At 44.6% G+C, this 20,716-nt stretch overlaps 1 protein-coding gene across 1 annotated transcript in view; it reads left to right on the forward strand.

The window, feature by feature from the left end:
- The window catches only part of TENM1 (teneurin transmembrane protein 1), a 349,073-nt gene that overhangs the window by 244,532 nt on the left and 83,825 nt on the right, over positions 1 to 20,716 (forward strand). Inside the window, 1 exon segment of the mRNA XM_070952054.1 lies at positions 1,308 to 1,575. Coding sequence (XP_070808155.1) covers positions 1,308 to 1,575 — 268 coding nt within the window.

The raw sequence follows: 20,716 nt of genomic DNA on the forward strand, positions 1-20,716 counted from the left end.
TTGTTTAGTGACGGTTCAAATTTACAATGGCACTTTAAAAGTGACTTATGACCTTTTTTCATGTTTACAGCTGTTGAAGAATCCCCTCGATCACATGATCAAAATTCAGATGCTGAGCAATCAACTCATTTTGATGACCGTTGCAGTGTCTCAAGGTCACATGATCCCTCTTGCGACCTTCTGACAATGGGGAAGCCAGGTTGACTTCACAACCGTGATGCTAACTTAACCACCTCAGTAATTCACAACTGGGGCTCGAAAAGTCGTAAAATGGGGCAAAAAATTCACTTAATAAATGTCCCGTTTAGGAACAGAAATTTTGGGTTCAATTGTGGTCGTAAATCGAGGATTAGATGTACAGTCCCAATTTATCTGGAAGATGCCAGATTAAATTAGAAATCTGGCCCAGAGCAGTAACTCCAAGCGGTTAGGATCTTCTGCATGAAAAGCCATAAAGCTTTTGGAAAGCAAAACTCTACTGCAGTGGTGAAATTTAAAATTTGTTACTACCAGTTCTGTGGGCGTGGCTTGGTGGGGATGGGGGTAATATGACTGAGTGGGCGTGGCCAGCTTTTTTTTTTTTTTTTTTTACTTTTAAAACCATTTTTTTCTACAACTTCTTAGGCTAAAGTGGTTGTTAAAAAATGCTTTTAAAGCCTCTGACGATCCCAGCTGACTTGCCTGATTGGCAGAGGCTTTCTTTTTTAAAAAAAAAAGCCTCTGGCGATCCCAGCTAACTTGCCTGATCAGCAGAGGCTTTTTTCCTTTTAAAAACATTTTTTCTATAACCTCTTCAGCCGAAGAGGTTGTAGAAAATATGCTTTTAAAAGCCTCTGATGATCCCAGCTGAGCCGCGCGATCATCAGAGGCTTTTTTTTTTTTTTTTTTACTTTTTAAAGCATTTTTTCGGCCAAAGAGGTTGTAGAAAAAATGCTTTTAAAAATTAAATATAAAAGCCTCTGATGATTGCGCGGCTCAGGTGGGCAGTGGGAGAGGGGCAGGGATTTTTGCTATCGGTTCTCCGAACCACCCGCCTCCATCGCTACCGGATGGGGCGATCTGGTCCGAATCGGGAGCATTTCACCCCTGCTCTACTGACTCCCAAGATTATTAACCATTGTTGAAACGTTTCCTGCATGGAATTGTCTAAACTATCTTTAAAGCTATCTGTGAACACAGCCTTCTTTATGGCAGTGAACTCCGTGTGTATGGACATTATCTCAGTCACCAGAGAAACCCGACATGGTAGATTCTGACAAGATTTGTTGTAATGTTAACATGCACAACTCTTTTTTTTTTTTCTTCAGGTGGTCCAGGAGGAAATATCATTTCCTTCCAGCTTTGTGAAGCTGAGTTACTTGAGCAGCAGAACCTCGGGATATAAAACTTTGCTGCGCATCATTTTGACACATTCTACGATCCCTCCCGGCATCACCAAAGTGCATCTCACTGTAACAATTGAAGGACGGCTGGCTCAGAAATGGTTTCCTGCTGCAATCAACCTCATCTATACTTTTGCATGGAATAAGACGGATATTTATGGCCAGAAAGTATCCGGCTTGGCAGAGGCAATAGGTATGGTCTGCTTTAACAATACTATTGTGGGTGTGCTATAGGAGTAAGAGCTAGCTCCGTTTTGATGCAAGTTATCCCTTCCAAACATTAATCATGTTCATTTCTATAGCCAATGTCAATATCAAGTGCGAGGAAATCAGGAAATCCAAGGAATTCAAATGAATGTATAGATTTATTGCAAGCTTAAGCTCTCTATTTAATAGATTAACTGAGTTGGAAGGGGCCTTGTCCAACCCCCCACCTAAGCAGATTCTCTACAAGAATCTGAGCTATTAACGGTCAAAGTGAATTGGCTGTAGCTAAGAGTCAATGGAATTCAACGTTGTTTGGACTTAGATTTCTTGTGGACATGAAGGGATTTGAATGTCAGACCCGCCAACCATTTAAACCTTTAAATAGAAATGATCCTTGGTTCCATTTGTTGAAAAAGGTATAGTTATATTAGAAGCTAATTCCATTGCAGTACAGCATAGCCAGAACTGAGAACCGTGTGCCAAAATCCCTAAATTCAACTTCTTCCCCCCCACTTAAATGCCTCCCATTGCTGTCCCCTCCCCGTGACCAATCAGGTTCAAGCAAGATGTTTTCAGAATGGTCAGTTCAAGGCTAGGTTAGTATGCAGCTGCCATCTTCTCTCAGCTGGGTGACCTTGAGGCAGCATCTTGGGGAGATTCAGAAGTTACTTTCGCTTTCCCCCAAGTATTCCCCCGTCCCATCCACCCTCCCCAGACTGTCACCGCATGGTAGCGAAGTGCAAGCAAGTGTAAGGTGGCAGCTGACATCGAGACTGATGATGCACGTGACCCCTCCCTCAGGCTCAGCCTGGTCAACTCCTACAGGTAGCATATCTAGATCACAACAGCACTGAAGATGAGGAACTCAAAACAGGGATTTGCACATTTGGAAAATAATCTCTCTCCCAGTTGTTTCAATTAACCTCTCATTCTAGCTCTTTCACATAAAAAGCAATGGGACCCCTGCAGCTGAGCACCAGAACACAAAGTCAGTTTTTGAAAGCAAATGAGGAAGCTTTGAGTTTGAAATATGTCCAGCCCCAAATGGATTGCTCTAGATTTACCAGTAGTGTTTGGAAATTATTCCAGAAAGGATCTGATGTGACCTTGCTTCAGTCTCAAAAGAGCACATTCAGAATGTCTGGGACAACCTTAGAATGCTACCGGTAAGACATCTGGTCCTTGACTTACAACTAGAACTGAGCCCAAAATTCCTAAACAAGACAGCTGTTAAGTGAGTTACACCTCATATTATGATATATATTTTTTGCCAAAATTGTTAAGCAAATTGTTGCTGTTGTTAAGTGAATCATACAGTCACTAAGCAAATCTGGACACCCCTATTGACTTTGCTTGTTGGAAGCTGGCAGGGAAGATTTCAAATGGTGATCACATGACTTCAGGACAGTGCATAAATGTCTGTCAAAAATACATTCCAGTTGCCAAATGCCCAAATTTTGATCACGTGACTATGGGAAGGCTGCAACGGTCATAAGTGTGAAAAATAGCCCTATGTCATTTTTTTTCAATGCCATTGTAACTCCAAATGGTCACTGAACAGAGAGACAATTGTAAGTCAAGGACTTCCTGTATTTTGAATTCAGACAGGGGAGGCCTAGATAGCATGCTTTCTGAAATCTTTTCTGACCCCTTCATAGGCAGTGACCCCTTAACAGGGGTGGGATTCAGTGGGTTCGGACCGGTTCGGGCGAGCCAGATGCTAATTTTACATCTGGTTTGCCGAACCGGTAGTTGCAAGGACTGGCTGGCCCTGCCCACCCCACCCCGCCCCTCCCAGGAGTCTCCACGTGGCCCGTTTTGGATGCCAGGTAAGTGCAGGGCCCATGCGGAGGCTCTGGGAAGGCAAAAAATGGGCCTCCCGGAAGTTCTGGAAGTCTGGAAATGGGTCTGGAGGGGCCTCCACAGCCTGGGGAAGGTTGTTTTTGCCCTCCCAGAGGCTCGAGGAAAGCCTCCCGGGCCTGGGGAGGATGAAAACACCCTCCCACCATAGTGCAAGAGGCCAAGTAGGCCACACCCACCATGGCCATGACCACCCAGCAACTGGGCAGAGAACCGGTTGCTAAAAATTTTTAATCCCACCCCTGCCCCTTAATATGTTTGTGTGTCTAGGGGGTGTACCAAGGAAACTCCAAACAGGCTGAATAGATTCTACTGTGGGTCACATGAGGGGAGAAGGGGCTTTAATACAGAAATCTGTGATTTTATAAGCTTCTGCCCAGTTTGTTTGTTTATTTATTTATTTATTTATTTATTTATTTATTTATTTATTTATTTATTTATTTATTTATTTATTTATTTATTTATTTATTTATTTATTGGTTCGATTTATATGCCGCCCTTCTCTGGAGACTCAGGGCGGCTTACAATGCGTTAAGCAATAGCCTTCATACTTTTGTTGATTATTCTATAGGGATGCATTAGAAAATTTGTTTCTGAAATGTTTTTCTTCTTAACTCCCAGCGAGATGTGGTTGCCTATTTTCAGCTTCTACGTTTCTTTTCCTGGGTTTTTCCATGATTTCAGAGTTTCTCACATTCTATTCAATTTTGGGAGAGTTTTCACATCAAGAAATAGACAGGCAGAGTTCCCAAGTCACTTTCTATCATTTTTCCAACATCCGTTGAGTTGCAAAAAGAAAGAAAGAAAGGAAGGAAAGGAAAGGAAAGGAAAGGAAAGGAAAGGAAAGGAAAGGGAGGGAGGGAGGGAGGGAGGGAGGGAGGGAGGGAGGGAGAGAGAGAGAGAGAGAGAGAGAGAGAGAGAGAGAGAGAGAGAGAGAGAGAGAGAGAGAGAAAGAAAGAAAGAAAGAAAGAAAGAAAGAAAGAAAGAAAGAAAGAAAGAAAGAAAGAAAGAAAGAAAGAAAGAAAGAAAGAAAGAAAGAGGATACTTAGAAACTGGAAAGGGAAATTTTGCGCTTAGAAATGTTCAATTTGATTGTTTGGGGCACCCTTCAGAAAGAGTCATTGCCCATGTGGGCAGCAGGAGACCGATTAATACTTCTTTAATATTTTATGCAATTTATTTTAATATTGCATGCATCTTCCACTGATTTTATGAAAGCTTCCCACTTCATCCTCATGATTTTTGTTGGTGTTGCCTCTCATCCATCACAGTAGTTGCCACCCTGTGAAATTATTATTGATCATAAGCACACCAAGCACTTTGTAAATGAAATGTTCCAATTTTGGATCTTAGCATAGCTGTCTCCAACTCTCAAAATGAATCTTTCTGATTCCACTCAATGTATTAGATCTATTCCATCGAACGGCCTGGTGGCCTAGAACTGGGGTTCTCACCTCACATTCAGGAGGCTGTGAGTTGGATCCTAGGTAGCGGCAGATATTTCTCTCTCTCAGCACAATAAGTAATTGTCTTCTGTGAACTCTGCGTAGGCATCAGAAAGGGCATCCAGCCAGTAAATACTCAAGGTCCTTGTCATGCCCCTTTTGGAGCCTGAATCTGTAGGGGAAGACAAGCTGGAACTGGAGCAGACAGAGATTGAGGGGGTGGCTTCGTTGGCTTTGGAGGAAAATGGGGAGGAGCGGGGCCTGTCAGGCCAGGGCCTTTCAGGATTAGGACAGTTTGTAGGAAGAGATGAATAGGGGCAGGATGACCAAGAGAAGCTAAGCAGTGAACATGAGAGACAGAGCTCAGGCAATGAGCAAGGACCACCCCCTCCTGATCCTCAAGCATGGAGAGGGGAGAGAAGGCGAGAATAGTACAGACTGAGCCAGCTACTCGGGAGGAGAGCGCCTGCCCCTCTTCACAAGGCACATCTGGGGACTGAGACATAAGGGGACGCTGTTGGGAAGGGCATTTGTCAGGAACAAACGCTGAATTCCTGGAGTGTTGAGTGCTAACAGTTGAACTTTCCTGGATTCCTTGCATTCTTTTTGGATTTTTGGATTACTTGCCATGCTCTCTTGCTTCCTGGACTCCTTGACTTGCCCTGCTGGATTTCTTGCTGTGCAGCCATGATGTTCATAGCGTTGGACTGGACTATTTGCAATCAGAGGCTGCTTGAGGTGTGTGTGGGTGTTTGTCATCACTTTGCTCTGGGACTTTCCAGAAGCATGGGAGCGTTTGGGGAAATTTGGAGCAATAAAGGGGCGGTTTGAACTGCCAGCTGCCTGTGTTATCTCTGTGCCGTGCCCTTTGTCATCACAGTCCTTTCACCTGTACTGACACCACCAAGGGATTAGAGGATGGTTAAAAGAAAAAAAAATAGATATATTCCATCATTGCACCTGGAAATAGAGGTTGGAATGCCTATGCCAAAGTAGGGTATTGTGAACACAATACATTTTACATACAGGTAGTCCTCGACTTACAACAGTTTGTTTAGTGACCGTTCAAAGTTACAACAGCACTGAAAAGAGTGACTTATGACATACGACTTTTTTTCATGTGTACAACCATTGCAGCATCCCCCATGTCACGTGATCAAAATTCAGATTCTTGGCAAATGATTCGTATTTATGACGGTTGCAGTGTGCCAGGGTTATTTAATCCCCTTTTGCAACCTTCTGTCAATGGGGAAGCCAGATTCACTTAACAACCATGTTAACTAACTTAACAATTGCAGTGATTCACTTAACAACTGTGGCAAGAAAGGTCGTGAAATGGAACACAATGCACTTAACAAATGCCTCGCTTAGCAACAGAAATTTGGGGCTCAATTGTGGTCATAAGTGGAAGACCACATATGCTTCCAATGCATGAGTACATATGCAAAAACACACACATACACATAAAATTCTCTTATAGCTGAGGTAAAGGTAAAGGTTCCTCTCGCACATATGTGCTAGTCGTTCCTGACTCTAGGGGTCGGTGCTCATCTCCATTTCAAAGCCGAAGAGCCAGCGCTGTCCGAAGACATTTCCGTGGTCATGTGGCCAGCATGACTCAATGCCAAAGGCTCACAGAACGCTGTTACCTTCCCACCAAAGGTGGTCCCTATTTTTCTACTTGCATTTTTTATGTGCTTTCGAACTGCTAGGTTGGCAGAAGCTGGGACAAGTCACGGGAGCTCACCCCATTACACAGCACTAGGGATTATATATATATATATAATATATATATATTAGACCCACGTCTAATTTGAAGTGAGTTGGATTGCTTTGATTTTCAGACAGGCTTCTCAGTTCAGTAGGTGCTCGACATAGTTTTCTCCATCTCTTCTCTTCAAACATCCCTGCATTGACGAGCAGATTTGATATCCAGCTGCTGAATGCCATTCTTCAGTTCCTTAGATTAACATTTCTAACTGGCAGCCAAAGTTATCGATGTCTGGAGAACACACACACGCAAATACACACACACACACACCCTCACCATGCTGTGCCTTGCAGTCTTATTTACCTGTTTCTTACCTTTGAATAAACACACTTCTTGACCTATATCTTAGAGGTATTTGAAAAACAGAATCAAGCGATATGCTGCCATCTGGGGGAGACTGCGGATAATTTCACAGGACCGTTTTGGAAAGCAATAACGGCAAGGAGGAAGGAAGTCAATCAGACCAGAGATGGAAGGGACCTTGAAGGACTTCTAATCCAACCCCCTGCTCAAGCAGGAGACCCTGCTTTCAGACAAGCGACTGTCCACTCTCTTCTTAAAAATCTCCAGGGATAAAGCACCTAAAACTTCTGAAGGCAAGGTGTTCCACTGGTTAATTGTTCTCACTGTTTGGAAGTTTCTCCTTAATTCCACGTTGCTTCTGTCCTTGATTAGTTTCCATCCTTGTTTCTTGTCCTGCCCTCTGGTGCTTGGGTAAATAAGTTGACCCTCTCCTGTTTGTGGCAACCTCTCAAATACTGCAATACTGCTATCGTGTCTCCCCTAGTCCTTCTGTTCTCTAGATTAGCCAAACTCAAATCCTGCAACCGCTCTTCATATGTTTCAGTCTCCAGGCCTTTAATCAACTCAGTTGTTCTTCTTTGCACTTTTTCCAAAGTCTCAACATCTTTTTTGCAATGTGGTGACCAGTGGTGGGATTCAGCCAGTTCGCACCTATTCGGGAGAACCGGTTGTTAACTTTCTAAGCAGTTCGGAGAACTGGTTGTTGGAAGAAATCTTTTTTTTTTTTTTTTGCTTTAATTTATATGCTGCCCTTCTCAGGGAGGCTTACAATGCGTTAAGCAATAGCCTTCATACTTTTGAATATTTTATACAAAGTCAGCTTATTGCCCCCACAATTTGGGTCCTCATTTTACCTACCTTTGAAAGGATGGAAGGCTGAGTCAACCTTGAGCCTGGTGAGATTCGAACTTGCAGTAATTGCAAGGAGCAGATGTTAATAACAGTCTGCTTTAGTCCACTGTACTACTAAGGCTTTTCCCACTTTACAGGGCTAATCCTGTAAGGAAGGCAGGAAGGAAACATTCTGGTGGTGTTTGTAGCCTAATCTTTATTGCCCTACTTACAGAAACTGCCTGTACGGTTAACCCTTATTACATTGTAACAGCTAAAATGAAGCGCCCATCGACATGAGTGACGTTGAGTTGGCCATGCCCACATGGTCACATGACCACCAAGCCATGTTACCCAACTGGTCATTAGGGCAGAGAACCGGTTGTTAAATTATTTGAATCCCATCACTGGTGGTGACCAAAACTGGATGCAGTGTTCCAGGTATGGCCTTATTTAAGGCTTTATCAAGCGCTACTAATACTTCACCTGATTTTGATTCTATGCCTCTGTTCATACAACCAAGGATCGTATTAGCTTTTCTGGCTGCTGCTGCACACAGCAGCAGCCAAATAATCATATTTAATACATTTGCTTGCTCTTTGCTTTTTTTCTTTTTTAAAAAAAGGAGAGCTTTTTTTCCTTCTCTGCTGCATCAACGACTATCAAGTTGTTGCAAATGGAGAAGGAAAGAAATGCAAAGCGAAACCAAGAATCCTTTACCCCAGTGTTTCCCAACCTGGAACCACTTTAAGCGGCGTGGACTTCAACTACCAGAAATCCCTAGCCAGCAGGCTGGGGAATTCTGGGAGTTAAAGTCCACCCCGCTTAAAGCGGTCGAAGTTGAGAAATACTATTTTACCACATTTTTCTTTCACTTTTTTCCCTTTGTTTATTTGTAATTACATCATGTTGTTTTATGTAACAGTCACAACACCACTATAAATGCTTTATATATCTCGAGTCCTTTCTTGCCACAGTTGTTATGGGAATCACTGCAGTTGTTAAGTTAGCAACACAATTGTTAAGGGAATCTGGCTTCCCCACTGACTTTATTTGTCAGAGGGTCATAAAAGGTGATCACCGTAACCGTCATAACTATGAACCAGTTGTCAAGTGCCCGAATTTTGATCATATGACCATGAGGAGGCTGCAATGGTCGTAGGTCTGAGAAATGATCAAAAGTCACTCTTTTCAGTGTCATTGTAACTTCCAAGGGTCACTAAATGAATGGTTGTAAGTCAAGGACTACCAGTGTAACCAAAATGGTTGCTCTACAACCGTGATGGCGAACCTATGGCACGCGTGCCATGGGTGGCACACAGAGCCATATCTGTGGGCACATGATCATTGTCCTTGCTCAGCTCCAGCGCGCATGTGTGTGCCGGCCAGCTGATTTTCGGGCCTTCCGGGCCTACCGGAAGTCGGGAAATGGGCTGTTTCTGGCCTCCAGAGGGCCTCTGGGGGGTGGGGAAGGCCGTTTTCACCCTCCCCAGGCTCCTAGAAAGCCTCTGGAGCCCGGGGAGGGTGAAAAATGGGCCTATCAGGCCTATGTGCCATCGTGTGCCAAAAGGGGGAGCACAGGGGGTGGGGCACATTGAATTATGTGTGTGGGCACGTGCACGTGCAACCCCCCCCCTGCACCCACTTTTGGCACGTGACAGGAAAAAGGTTACCCATCACTGCTCTACAACAACTCAGGTTGAGAGCCAGCCAAAATACAGACCATGTTCTAGATCAGGAAAGACACTGATGTATCCTCTTTCCAGGTTTCTCAATGAGCTTTTGACTTCAGTTGCTCCTTGTACTCATCTTCTGGTCCTCACAGTTGACATTTAATCAGTGCTTCCCACCAATGTGTCCTAATCCCAGGGGAATAAATTATAATTAGCCAGCTGCAATGTAGAGCTCTGATTGAATTAAGGAAGTTTTGACTCAGCACAGTCAGATTTCTAGTGCAGATGTGTGAGATTGTGGGAAAGCTGGAGGCAGATGAGTTGACAGATTAACTCATAAACAGCAATTCAGCCATCTGGAGAAAGTGTTCAGAGAAACCCCACCTTAATTAACTCATTATGAAAGAGGCTAAGAAAATTCTATCGCAGTTTGCAGGATTCTATATGTACACCAGAGTAGCGCTAAAAAGATAGATAGTAGATAGACAATGGATGGATGGAGAGGCAGACATGTATGTTAGCTAGATTCCTTCCTTCCTTCCTTCCTTCCTTCCTTCCTTCCTTCCTTCCTTCAAGACAGACGTTATATGCTAGCCAGATTCCTTCCTTCCTTCCTTACAGACAGACAGACATATGTTAGCTAGATTCCTTCCTTCCTTCCTTCCTTCCTTCCTTCCTTCCTTCCTGACAGACAGACAGACAGACAGACAGACATATATGCTAGCTAGATTCCTTCCTTCCTGCCTTACAAACAGACATATATGTTAACTATATTCCTTCCTTCCTTCCTTCCTTCCTTCCTTCCTTCCTTCCTTCCTGACAGACAGACAGACATATATGTTAGCTAGATTCCTTCCTTCCTTCCTTCCTTCCTTCCTTCCTTCCTTTTCCTTCCTTCCTTCCTTCCTTCCTTCCTTCAAGACAGACATATATGCTAGCTAGATTCCTTCCTTCCTGCCTTACAGACAGACATATATGTTAACTAGATTCCTTCCTTCCTTCCTGACAGACAGACATATATGTTAGCTAGATTCCTTCCTTCCTTCCTTCCTTCCTTCCTTCCTTCCTTCCTTCCTTCCTTCCTTCCTTCCTTCAAGACAGACATATATGCTAGCTAGATTCCTTCCTTCCTGCCTTACAGACAGACATATATGTTAACTAGATTCCTTCCTTCCTTCCTTCTAGACAGACAGACAGACAGACATATATGTTAGCTAGATTACTTCCTTCCTTCCTCCCTCCCTCCCTTCCTTCCTTCCTTCCACACAGGCTTTGAAAACAGCCTGTACATCTTTCCAATTCTTGTCTTCAGCTAAAATATCAGAGGACAGTATGTCAAACTTTACTGTGATTCAGTGAAGCAAGCCTATTTCCAAACGTTTCACAGCTAAGAGCGATTACCATTCTATGTTGAAGAGAGATAGGGAGTTAACCTAGAACAGAAATGAAATGTCTAATCCTCCTTTTTGTAACTGAACCAAAGGAGGGAAGAGCACCATAGACCCACAGCTGGTTATTTCTCATTTCAATAAAACTTACACTTGTTGCAATTTATGGGCTGATGGAAGAGATGTTTGACTGAAAAGGCAAAAACATAAATTGAATTAATAAGTAAATTAAGCACGACTAGATACTCTAGTTGCAGGATGGAAGGAGTGCACCCAGGGGTGGGCTCCTGGGGTTTCGCCAGGGTTCGGGAGATCCTCTAGCCAAGGATTGTGAACCCCCAAATGCCACCCCTGGCTGGCCACACCCTCCCTGCCCCTCCCCTCCCAGGAGTCTCCATGCGACCCATTCATCATTCCAGGTAAGTACAGGGGCCGCGCAGAGGGTCTGGGAGGGCAAAATACAGGCCTACCAGAGGTTCAGAAAGTCCAGAAATGAGCCTGTTTCAGCCTCCAGAGGCCTCCGGACCTCAGGGGTAGCTGTTTTCGCCCTCCCGGAGGCTCGAGAAAAGCCTCCAGAGCAGTGGTGGGTGGCCCCCGTTCACACTGATTCTATAGAACTGGTAGTAAAACCGGCAGGAGGCTCCGCCTACTGACCCCGATGTCACGAACCGGTAGTAAAGATAAGTAGAACCCACCCCTGCTCCGGAGCCTGGGGAAGGTGAAAAAGCCCCCCACCCCCGCTGTGTTGCAGGGAGCCGACTAGGCCACACCCACCATAACCACGCCCACCCAGCAACGGGGCAGCGAACCGTTGCTAAAGGATCTGAAGCCCACCCCTGAGTGCACCGAAAAACTGGGATGCACAGCAACCTTTCAATATTCATTTATAAATTAAGCTAGTGGAAAGCCTTCTTAAATTGCCCTCTCAGATTGACCAAGGTCTCTTTTTGCATGCAATAACCCTCACATTCAAGTTGAAGGCAGTTTTAAAAGTGCAAACACAATTAACTAAGCAAACATATTTTGCAGATGATGTGAGACATAAGCGAGAGCACAGACTCCTGTCTTAGATGCCAACTTTCATTTTTTTAATATCTTGAGCCAAAGTCTCAGGTTAGCCATCCGTGCCTCACACTAGAAATTGAATGATCTTGAGCGTGTACTCTGTGGAAACGTCTGCTGTGCCACTATCAGCTATATCGAACTGGGAGAAAATAGTCCGAAAAGGCCTCTATTCGTGAAGAAAATAATACTGAAAATTCTGTAAATATATTGTTGTTGTTAGTTGTGAACTCGTGTCCGACCCATTGCGACCCCATGGACAATGTTCCTCCAGGCCTTCCTGCCCTCTACCATCCTCTGGAGTCCATTTAAGCTCACACCTACTACTTCAGTGACTTCCATCCAGCCACCTCATTCTCTGCCGTACCCTTCTTCTTTTGCCCTCAATCGTTCCCAGCATTAGGCTCTTCTCCAGTGAGTCCTTCCTTCTCATTAGGTGGCCAAAGGATTTGAGTTTCATCTTCAGGATCTGGCCTTCTAAAGAGCAGTCAGGGTTGATCTCCTCTAGGACTGACCGGTTGGATCGCCTTGCAGTCCAAGGGACTCGCAGGAGTCTTCTCCCGCACCAGAGTTCAAAGTCCTCCATTCTTTGGCGCTCAGCCTTTCTTATGGTCCAACTTTCACAGCCAGACATTGCAACTGGGAAAACCATCGCCTTGACTATACGCACTTTTGTTGGCAGGGTGATGTCTCTGCTTTTTAGTATGCTGTCTAGATTTGCCATAGCTTTCCTCCCCAGGAGCAAGTGTCTTTTAATTTCTTGGCTGCAGTCCCCATCTGAGGTGATGGAGCCCAGGAAAATAAAATCTGTCTCTACCTCCATTTGTTCCCCATCTATTTGGCAGGAATTGAGAGGGCCGGGAGCCATGATCTTAGTTTTCTTAATGTTGAGTTTCAAGCCAACTTTTTCACTCTCCTTCTTCACCCGCATCAAGAGGCTCTTTAGTTCCGCTTTACTTTCTGCCATTCGAGTGGTATCATCTGCATATCTGAGGTTGTTGATATTTCTCCCGGCCATCTTAATTCCTTTGTAAATATAAGCCAAGTCTAAATATGGCTAGTCCTCAACGTACAATCATTTGTTTAGTGACTGTTTGAAGTTACAATTTGTACCTTTTGCAACCTTCTGACAAGCAAAATCAATGGGGAAGCCCGATTCACTTAACAACCATTTTACCCTTAACATCTGTGTCAAGAAAGGTTGTAAAATGGAGCAAAAATCACTTAATTGTCTTGCTTAGCTACAGAAATTTTGGGCTCATTTACAACTCTGTACTGGTAGTCCTTGAGACAAGGACTGCCAGTATAGAGCACCAGCTTCAGGCCAATTCTGGACCACTCTGAAATATTTGTGTACCACTTGGGGCCTTGTTTATGCCTTGCCATTTTTAAGGTCTTGTGCATGGTTATCGAAAGCCCCATTCCTCATTCTTTCATTCATTCTGCAACATGAACAATGAACTTGGCTTGTTTTTGAGTTTTCACTTAAATGTTTCACGCCAAGTATTGAGCGGGGCAAAAATTAAGTTAGTGATGAAAAGGTTTTTGTGGCCGGAGGAATGGGAACGAATATAATGGTGCTCAAAATCGGCTCCATTAAAATCTTGGAACTTTGTGGGCTTTTTTTACAGAAGCTCTTATTTCCCTACCTAAAGTCATTTAGATGACCTCTCTTGTGGATCAATGGATTTAGCATGACATACAGCCTGGTACTTGAGAGACTGCCTGTCTCCCAAACTATCTAGCCAACCAACTTGATCTTGAAGACTTGATGTGCTCTGATGTGCTTCACTTAAACAATGTCATTGTTGTTGACATGCCTTTTCTGCTGTAGACCCCGCCCTTTGGAGTAGCCTGCCTGCTTGCCTGCCTTCCTTCCTTTCTTCCTTCCTTCCTTCCTTCCTTCCTTCCTTCCTTCCTTCCTTCCTTCCTTCCTTCCTTCCGAGATTAGGGTGGCCCCAGTCCTTTTAGTCTTTCCTAAGGCTTTATAATGGTATGCGGTGACTCAGTGGCTAAGACACTGAGCTTGTCGATCAAAAGGTTGGCAGTTTAGCAGTTTGAATCCCTAGTGCCACGTAACGGGGTGAGCTCCCGTTACTTGTCCCAGCTTCTGCCAACCTAGCAGTTCGAAAGCACGTAAAAAATGCAAGTAGAAAAATAGGGACCACCTTTGGTGGGAAGGTAACAGCATTCCGTCCACCTTCGATATTTAGTCATGCTGGCCACATGACCACAGAGACGTCTTTGGAGAGCGCTGGCTCTTCGGCTTTGAAACGGAGATGAGCACCGCCCCCTAGAGTCAGGAATGACTAGCACATATGTAAGAGGGGAATCTTTACCTTTACCTTTAAGGCTTTATAAACCTGGTTATGGGCCTAGGCCTGGAGCCCTGAATGTGTTCAGGGCTGTATTTCTTGACTATACTGACTATTATTATTATTATTATTATTATTATTATTATTATTATTATTATTATTATTATTATTATTATTATTTTCTCAGCTGCTGTATATATTTTTCTGCTGTTTTCAATTATTTAAACTGTCACTGGGTTGAAGTGGGTAGCTGAAGAAACAATATAAATAAATAAATAAAATAATGCTTGTGTTGGATTGTTGTGATCCACCCAGATTCCTTTCACATCAGGTGGCATGCAAGTTTAATTTACATACAAGTTTAATGTAATGATGATGATCGCCAGTCACACAGTCAGCCAGAGGTTTAGATTGGATTTAGCATTTTGGTCCACCCATCAAGTCCTTCCCATCCCATCACAGGATGTCAGCTGCTCCAAGTAGAGCTGCCTTTTGCAATTGACTGATGAGGATTTTGTCAATGCCGTTGGGTTCAAGTGGTGCTCCAGATGTTTTGGGATTTCACCCAAGGTGGCTATTACTGTTGGTCTAGGTTGCCACATATTGTTCTACTTCTATTTGCAGGTGTTTGTATCTTGTGATTTTCTCCCATTGTTTTTCTTCTATTCTGCTTTTTCCAAGACTGCAACATCCACTATACATATATTTTTTTTGTCTTTCTTATCGACAATTGTTAGGTCTGGATTGTTATATTGCAGGTGCTTATTGTTCAGTTTCTAAAGGTGCCTTAGCTTTTTCATTTGCTGTTACTTTGTCTAGTTTATATTATTATTCAAGAAAGAAGGGGGCCAGGAGGGCCTTCCATTTATATATTTCCATACTTCTGTGTAAGTCTCAGGCAAGAGATTGAGAGAATTGTTTACATATGAACGTATATAAACATTTTCGTGCAGCCCAGAAGCCAATGTTCTCAATACTGGGTTAACAAGATTTTTAAAAATTGCAGGGCTCTTATTTATCTAAGCACTTTTCATGTCATCCAGTGTATTTTATGTTCAGGCTGATTCTTCTCTAAATGCTTTGGCTTAGGCTCCTGTCAAATACGCAGTTATTCATATTAGTTTCCTGAAGATATTTTCAGCTTTTACTGCCATCAGAAAAAGAAATAATTAACATTTTCAAAGAAAATTCCTCATGACTCTTCCCCCCTCCCCTATCTAAAAAGATACAGGACAATCATGTAATTCTATTACTGTTGAGGACTTCTGTTCTGCCCCAGCTCCGGATTTCCGAGGATATTGACACACACCAATGGTCCTTATCAAATTTATTAAGTAGCAAGAATAAACAAGACCGGCAAAGGTTGGCAACCAGCCCAGTAAACAAGATACGATAAACCAAAATACTCTGATCATAAATACGAGTTGTTTCCAGCAAGAAAGCACTAGCTGCGTGGGGCTTAAATAGGCTAAGGGAGTGGCCAATTATCCTCAAGCCCTACTCTTAAGGAGACCTCCTCCTCCTGAGTAGCCATTCCTGCCTTTTGGCAGCCCTGCGTGCTCGAGCATTGAGGAGAGGCTCCTCCACTTCGCTCTCTCCACTTGAAGGAGCCTCTGGAGGTTCTGAAGGACCTGTCTGAGTCTCTGCCTCTGGCACCACATCCTCTTCAGCCTCCTCGCTGTCCGACGTGAGCGCTGGCTGCGCAGGCTGCTGGCACGACACCACACCAGCCTCCTCTTCGTCGGGAGGCCGCTGGCAGATCCGGAGGCCGCTGGCAGGCCACAACAAGTTCATCCCAAAAATGAAATCCCTAATTTCCTGCCTAGTTTTATTCTTCTTCAAGGAGAGGGGTGGGTTTGTTTGTTTTTTTAAAAAATGGAGAATTATGTCACTTCTCTCTATTTACTTCCAGCGAGAGCTATTGACTTTACAGTGTTAAATTAGAGCACGGGTGTCAAACTGGATTGCGTTACGTGATGTATCGCAACGTATCGTGACATTTTTTTGCCTTTGCGGAGTCGGGGTGGGTGTTGCCTGCGCATGAGGCATCTGGCCCACGGGCCGCCAGTTTGACACCCCTGGATTAGAGCGAAGAAGGACGCAGGGGAGCTAGCTCTGTGACATAAATGAAACAGGAATTACAGAATAACAGAGTTGGAAGGGACCTTGGGGGTCTTCTAGTTCAACCCGCCTGCTCAAGCAGGAGATCCTGTATCATTCCAGACAAATGGCTCTCCAATCTTTTCTTAAAAACCTCCAGTGATGGAGCACCCATAATTTCTGGAGGCAAACCATTCCACTGACTAATTATTCTCACCATAAGGAAATTTCTCTTTAGTCCTAGGTTGGTTGTCTCCTTGATTAGTTTCCATCCATTGCTTCTTGTTCCGTCTTCAGCCTCTTTGGAGGATAGATTGACTCCCCCCACCTTCTTTGTGTCAGCTCCTCAAATATCAGGATGCTGCTATCATGTCACCCCAGTCCTTATTTTCATTAGACTAGACCAGGAGTGTCAAACTCAAGGTCTGTGGGCTGGATCTGACCCACAGGGTGCTTAAATCTGGCCTGCATGGCGGCCTGGAAATATGAAAGGACCAGCCCACGATGCCTCTGGTGGCTAAGATGGGCCGTGTGTGGGTCATCTCCCCCCCACCTCATTTTCACCCTCCATGGCCTCTTGCAGCACTCTGCTGGCTGAAACTGGGTCGAAAAATGGGTCAAAAACGGGATGCCCTGCGCACGGTCACTCATGCCCTCGTCACGTCATGTCTAGACTACTGTAACGCTCTCTACATGGGGCTCCCCTTGAAGAGCACTCGGAGGCTCCAACTGGTCCAGAATGCGGCCGCGTGGGTGGTTATGGGGGCGACTCGGCGCACCCATGTAACACCCCTCCTGCGCGAGCTGCACTGGCTCCCAGTGGTCTTCCGGGTGCGATTCAAGGTGTTGGTCACCACCTTTAAAGCGCTCCATGGCTTAGGACCGGGGTATTTACGAGACTGCCTTCTGCCACCAACAGCCTCCCACCGGCCAATAAGTCCCACAGAGAGGGGCTCCTCAGGGTGCCGTCGGCCAAACAGTGCCGACTGGCGACACCCAGGGGGAGAGCCTTCTCTGTGGGGGCACCAGCCCTCTGTAATGAGCTGCCCCTAGAAGTCCGTCTTAGCCCCGACCTGCGTACCTTTCGCCGCGCCTTGAAGACCCTTCTGTTCCAGCAAGCTGGGCTGGCCTAATACGAATTTTATAATGGGTGTATGTGTGTTTTAATTTGTGGGCCAAATTTTATATATTTGATTTTAATTGGTTTTAAATTTTGTAAATCTATGTGTTTTAATATGGCTGTACACCGTCCTGAGTCCTTCGGGAGAAGGGCGGTATAGAAATCTAATAAACTCAAACTCAAACCCAAAAACAGGCCAAAAAATGGGCCCAAAATAGTCCAAAAAAGGGCCCGACAATGGGCCATGCAGCCCATTTCTGGCCAGCAGAGTGCTGCAGGAGGCACCTGTCCCACCCACCTTGCTGCCCTGGCCACTGGCTCGCAGAGGAGAAGTACAATGCTTATCTGGCCCTCGAAAAAATCCAGTCTGACACCCTTGGACTAGACATACCCAATTCCTGCAACCTTCCATCATATCTAGTCCCCTAATCATCTTTGTTATTCTTCTCTGCACTCTTTCTAGAATCTCAACATCTTTTTTGCATTATGGTGACCAAAACTGAATGGGCAAAAGGCTTGGGGAAGACTAGTTTCATGGTCAACCATAACTGTTTTGGTGACCACAAAACTATCCTTCCCCAAATGTCTGTGGAGATTCTCAGTCATAATGTTGTCCCAAAGGTGCTTTTTCAAGAGGCAACTGGACTTCCTTGTTTTTCTTTGAAGACGTTTCGCTTCTCATCCAAGAAGCTTCTTCAGTATTGACTCGATGGTGGGGAATGGAAGGATTTATACTCCTTACAGACAGCTGGTCAATTGCATCCTTTTAGAGGGTCATTGAGGCCACTTAGGAGATTTATCTCTGTCCTCAGGGTCACCTGAGTAATGCAAATGGGTGTGGAGCCTTCTTGGCTGCAGGATGTTTTCTGCCCTGTGACCCTTCAGGCTGTTGGGGATGAGTCTGTGTTGTCTGCATCTCAAACTGAAGTTCAAATGGTTCCTGTAGTCTGCAATGTTTTGTGGAAATCCGTTCATACTCCCGCATCACTCGAAGGGTATTCATCCCAAAGTGCGTAGCTAAATGGCTATGGAGATTGTCAGTCAACCACAGTCATGGTTGTCCCAAAGGTGCTTTTTCAGGAGGCAACTGGACTTCCTTGGATGAGAAGCGAAACGTCTTCAAAGAAAAACGAGAAAGTCCAGTTGCCTCCTGAAAAAGCACCTTTGGGATATCCTTTCCCAAGTATTTATTTATTTATTTATTTATTTTATTTATTTAACTTTTTATACCGCCCTTCTCCCGAAGGACTCAGGGCGGTGTACAGCCATACTAAAACAACATATACCCATAAAATTAAAAACAGTTTAAAATATATTACAAATTTGGCCCTTATATTAAAAAGAACTACAAACACCCAATTAAAATGCATTTTCTAAGCCGGCCCAGCCTGTTGAAATAGTAAAGTCTTAAGGGCACGGCGAAAGGTACGTCGGTCGGGGATCATGCAATTCTCCGGGGGCAATTCATTCCAGAGGGCAGGTGCCCCCACAGAGAAGGCTCTCTCCCTGGGTGTCGCCAGTCGACATTGTTTGACCGATGGCACCCTGAGGAGTCCCTCTCTGTGAGAGCGTATTGGCCGATGGGAGGCTATCGGTGGCAGAAGGCGATCTCGTACATACCCAGGTCCTAAGCCATGGAGCGCTTTAAAGGTGGTGACCAACACCTTGAATCGCACCCGGAAGACCACCGGGAGCCAGTGCAGCTCGTGCAGGAGAGGTGTCACATGGGTGCGCCGTATGATGGACTGGACCTGGCCATTTGTTCTTTTAGCCTGCCACTATAATCACCCTGCTTCCAGAAGCAACAATGGGGCAGCATCCTGAACCTCTGGATGAGCACTGAGGTTTTCATCCAGGCATGCCTTTCTGCCTTTGCCCAGAGCGATGCTGTGTAAGTCCCCTGCCCTCAGGAAGACAGCACCGCTGTGACAATTTCAGAGCTGATACAAATTGGTGGGTAAAACAAGGAAAGAAACCTCAAAGCATCATTTACCCTCTTAAAGATGATTGCTAGATACCACTGAAACAACCTCTCTGTTCAGCGGAAGGAGGGCGGTGGAATCCCATCGTAGGCCATGAGTTTTGAGTACAAAATATCCAAGGTTCAATCTTTAGGATTTCCAAAATGATCAGGAGGAATGACTTCTGCCTTAAGTCCCAGGAGAGCCATTGCAAGTCAGAAAGCATTCATTTATCTTCGTAAGCCCAAGGTTGTTCCATTATTGTAATGTTTTCGGCGTGCGGTACAGTTCTTCCTTTTAAATTTGCTACCTCTGCCTTCCATGTCTGTCTTCCCAAGAAACATTTTTTATATTTACAACCCGAGCTGTTCCCTCCAGCAGCAGAGAGCAATTATATCTTTTAGTTGGGGAATTTTTTCCCCCTTCCTCCCTTCTCATATACTCTTGAGCCTCTGCATTGCCAGCAGGCACTCAGTGGTCGTCCCAGAGAATCCGGGAATCAGCTCCAGCGGCAAAAGAATTGACTGTATTTGTCATGATAATGAAACAGAGGAAAAATTGCCACTGCAAAAAGCTATTTTCTCCTCGTTGCTGTTGTTACTATGGCATGTTTTATGGCTTCTCCTGTTCCTGTTGACTTTTAAGGTTTGAAAGAGTTACTCTGAGTTATCTTTAAATTGCGGGGTTTAATCTCAGCCCCTTTAATAAGAATGTCATAGATTGAGTACCTGATTACCTGGTTCACTTTTTTTCATTTCTTTAAAAAGAAAGTAATCACCAACCAAATACGCTTACTCAGACTAAGCAGCAATGCAATTAAACTCTTGGGTGGTTATTTTGGGGGTAGGCGGTAGTGGTGGGGAGTCAAAGTTTAAAAGAGCTTGCTAGACCATGGCTTGATGTCATGATTAGCAGCCCTGCAACACAGAAGTTAACCTTCCTAAGTAACTTGGCATCTCCTCCTCGTATAAGAGCATAGGAGGCTCTTGTACTTAGGGTGCTGGGTTGGTTAGCAAGCTCACATTCGAGACCCGAGTGCTGCCTTGGAGCAGGGTGAGCTCCTGTACTTTGCTCCAGTTCTTGCCAGTGACATGAAAGTAACCCCCAATTGGGCATCATCCAGGCAACGATGATGCCACCGGTTAATCCTTTCAACCTGGAAGCGCCAACACAAGTGCAATGTGATCTCTTCCTCATCCTTCTAAGATGGCTTCTACTCCATTGCTACTAGACCAGGTCCTTCTCGAAAAGAATGGATGAAATATGAATCTTTTTTACCATATTCAAAATCGAATACG

The sequence above is a fragment of the Pituophis catenifer genome, unplaced genomic scaffold, assembly GCF_029215685.1.
Source record: "Pituophis catenifer annectens isolate HBS135680 unplaced genomic scaffold, rPitCat1.0.hap2 SCAF_11, whole genome shotgun sequence".
In the NCBI taxonomy this organism is placed as follows: domain Eukaryota; kingdom Metazoa; phylum Chordata; class Lepidosauria; order Squamata; family Colubridae; genus Pituophis; species Pituophis catenifer.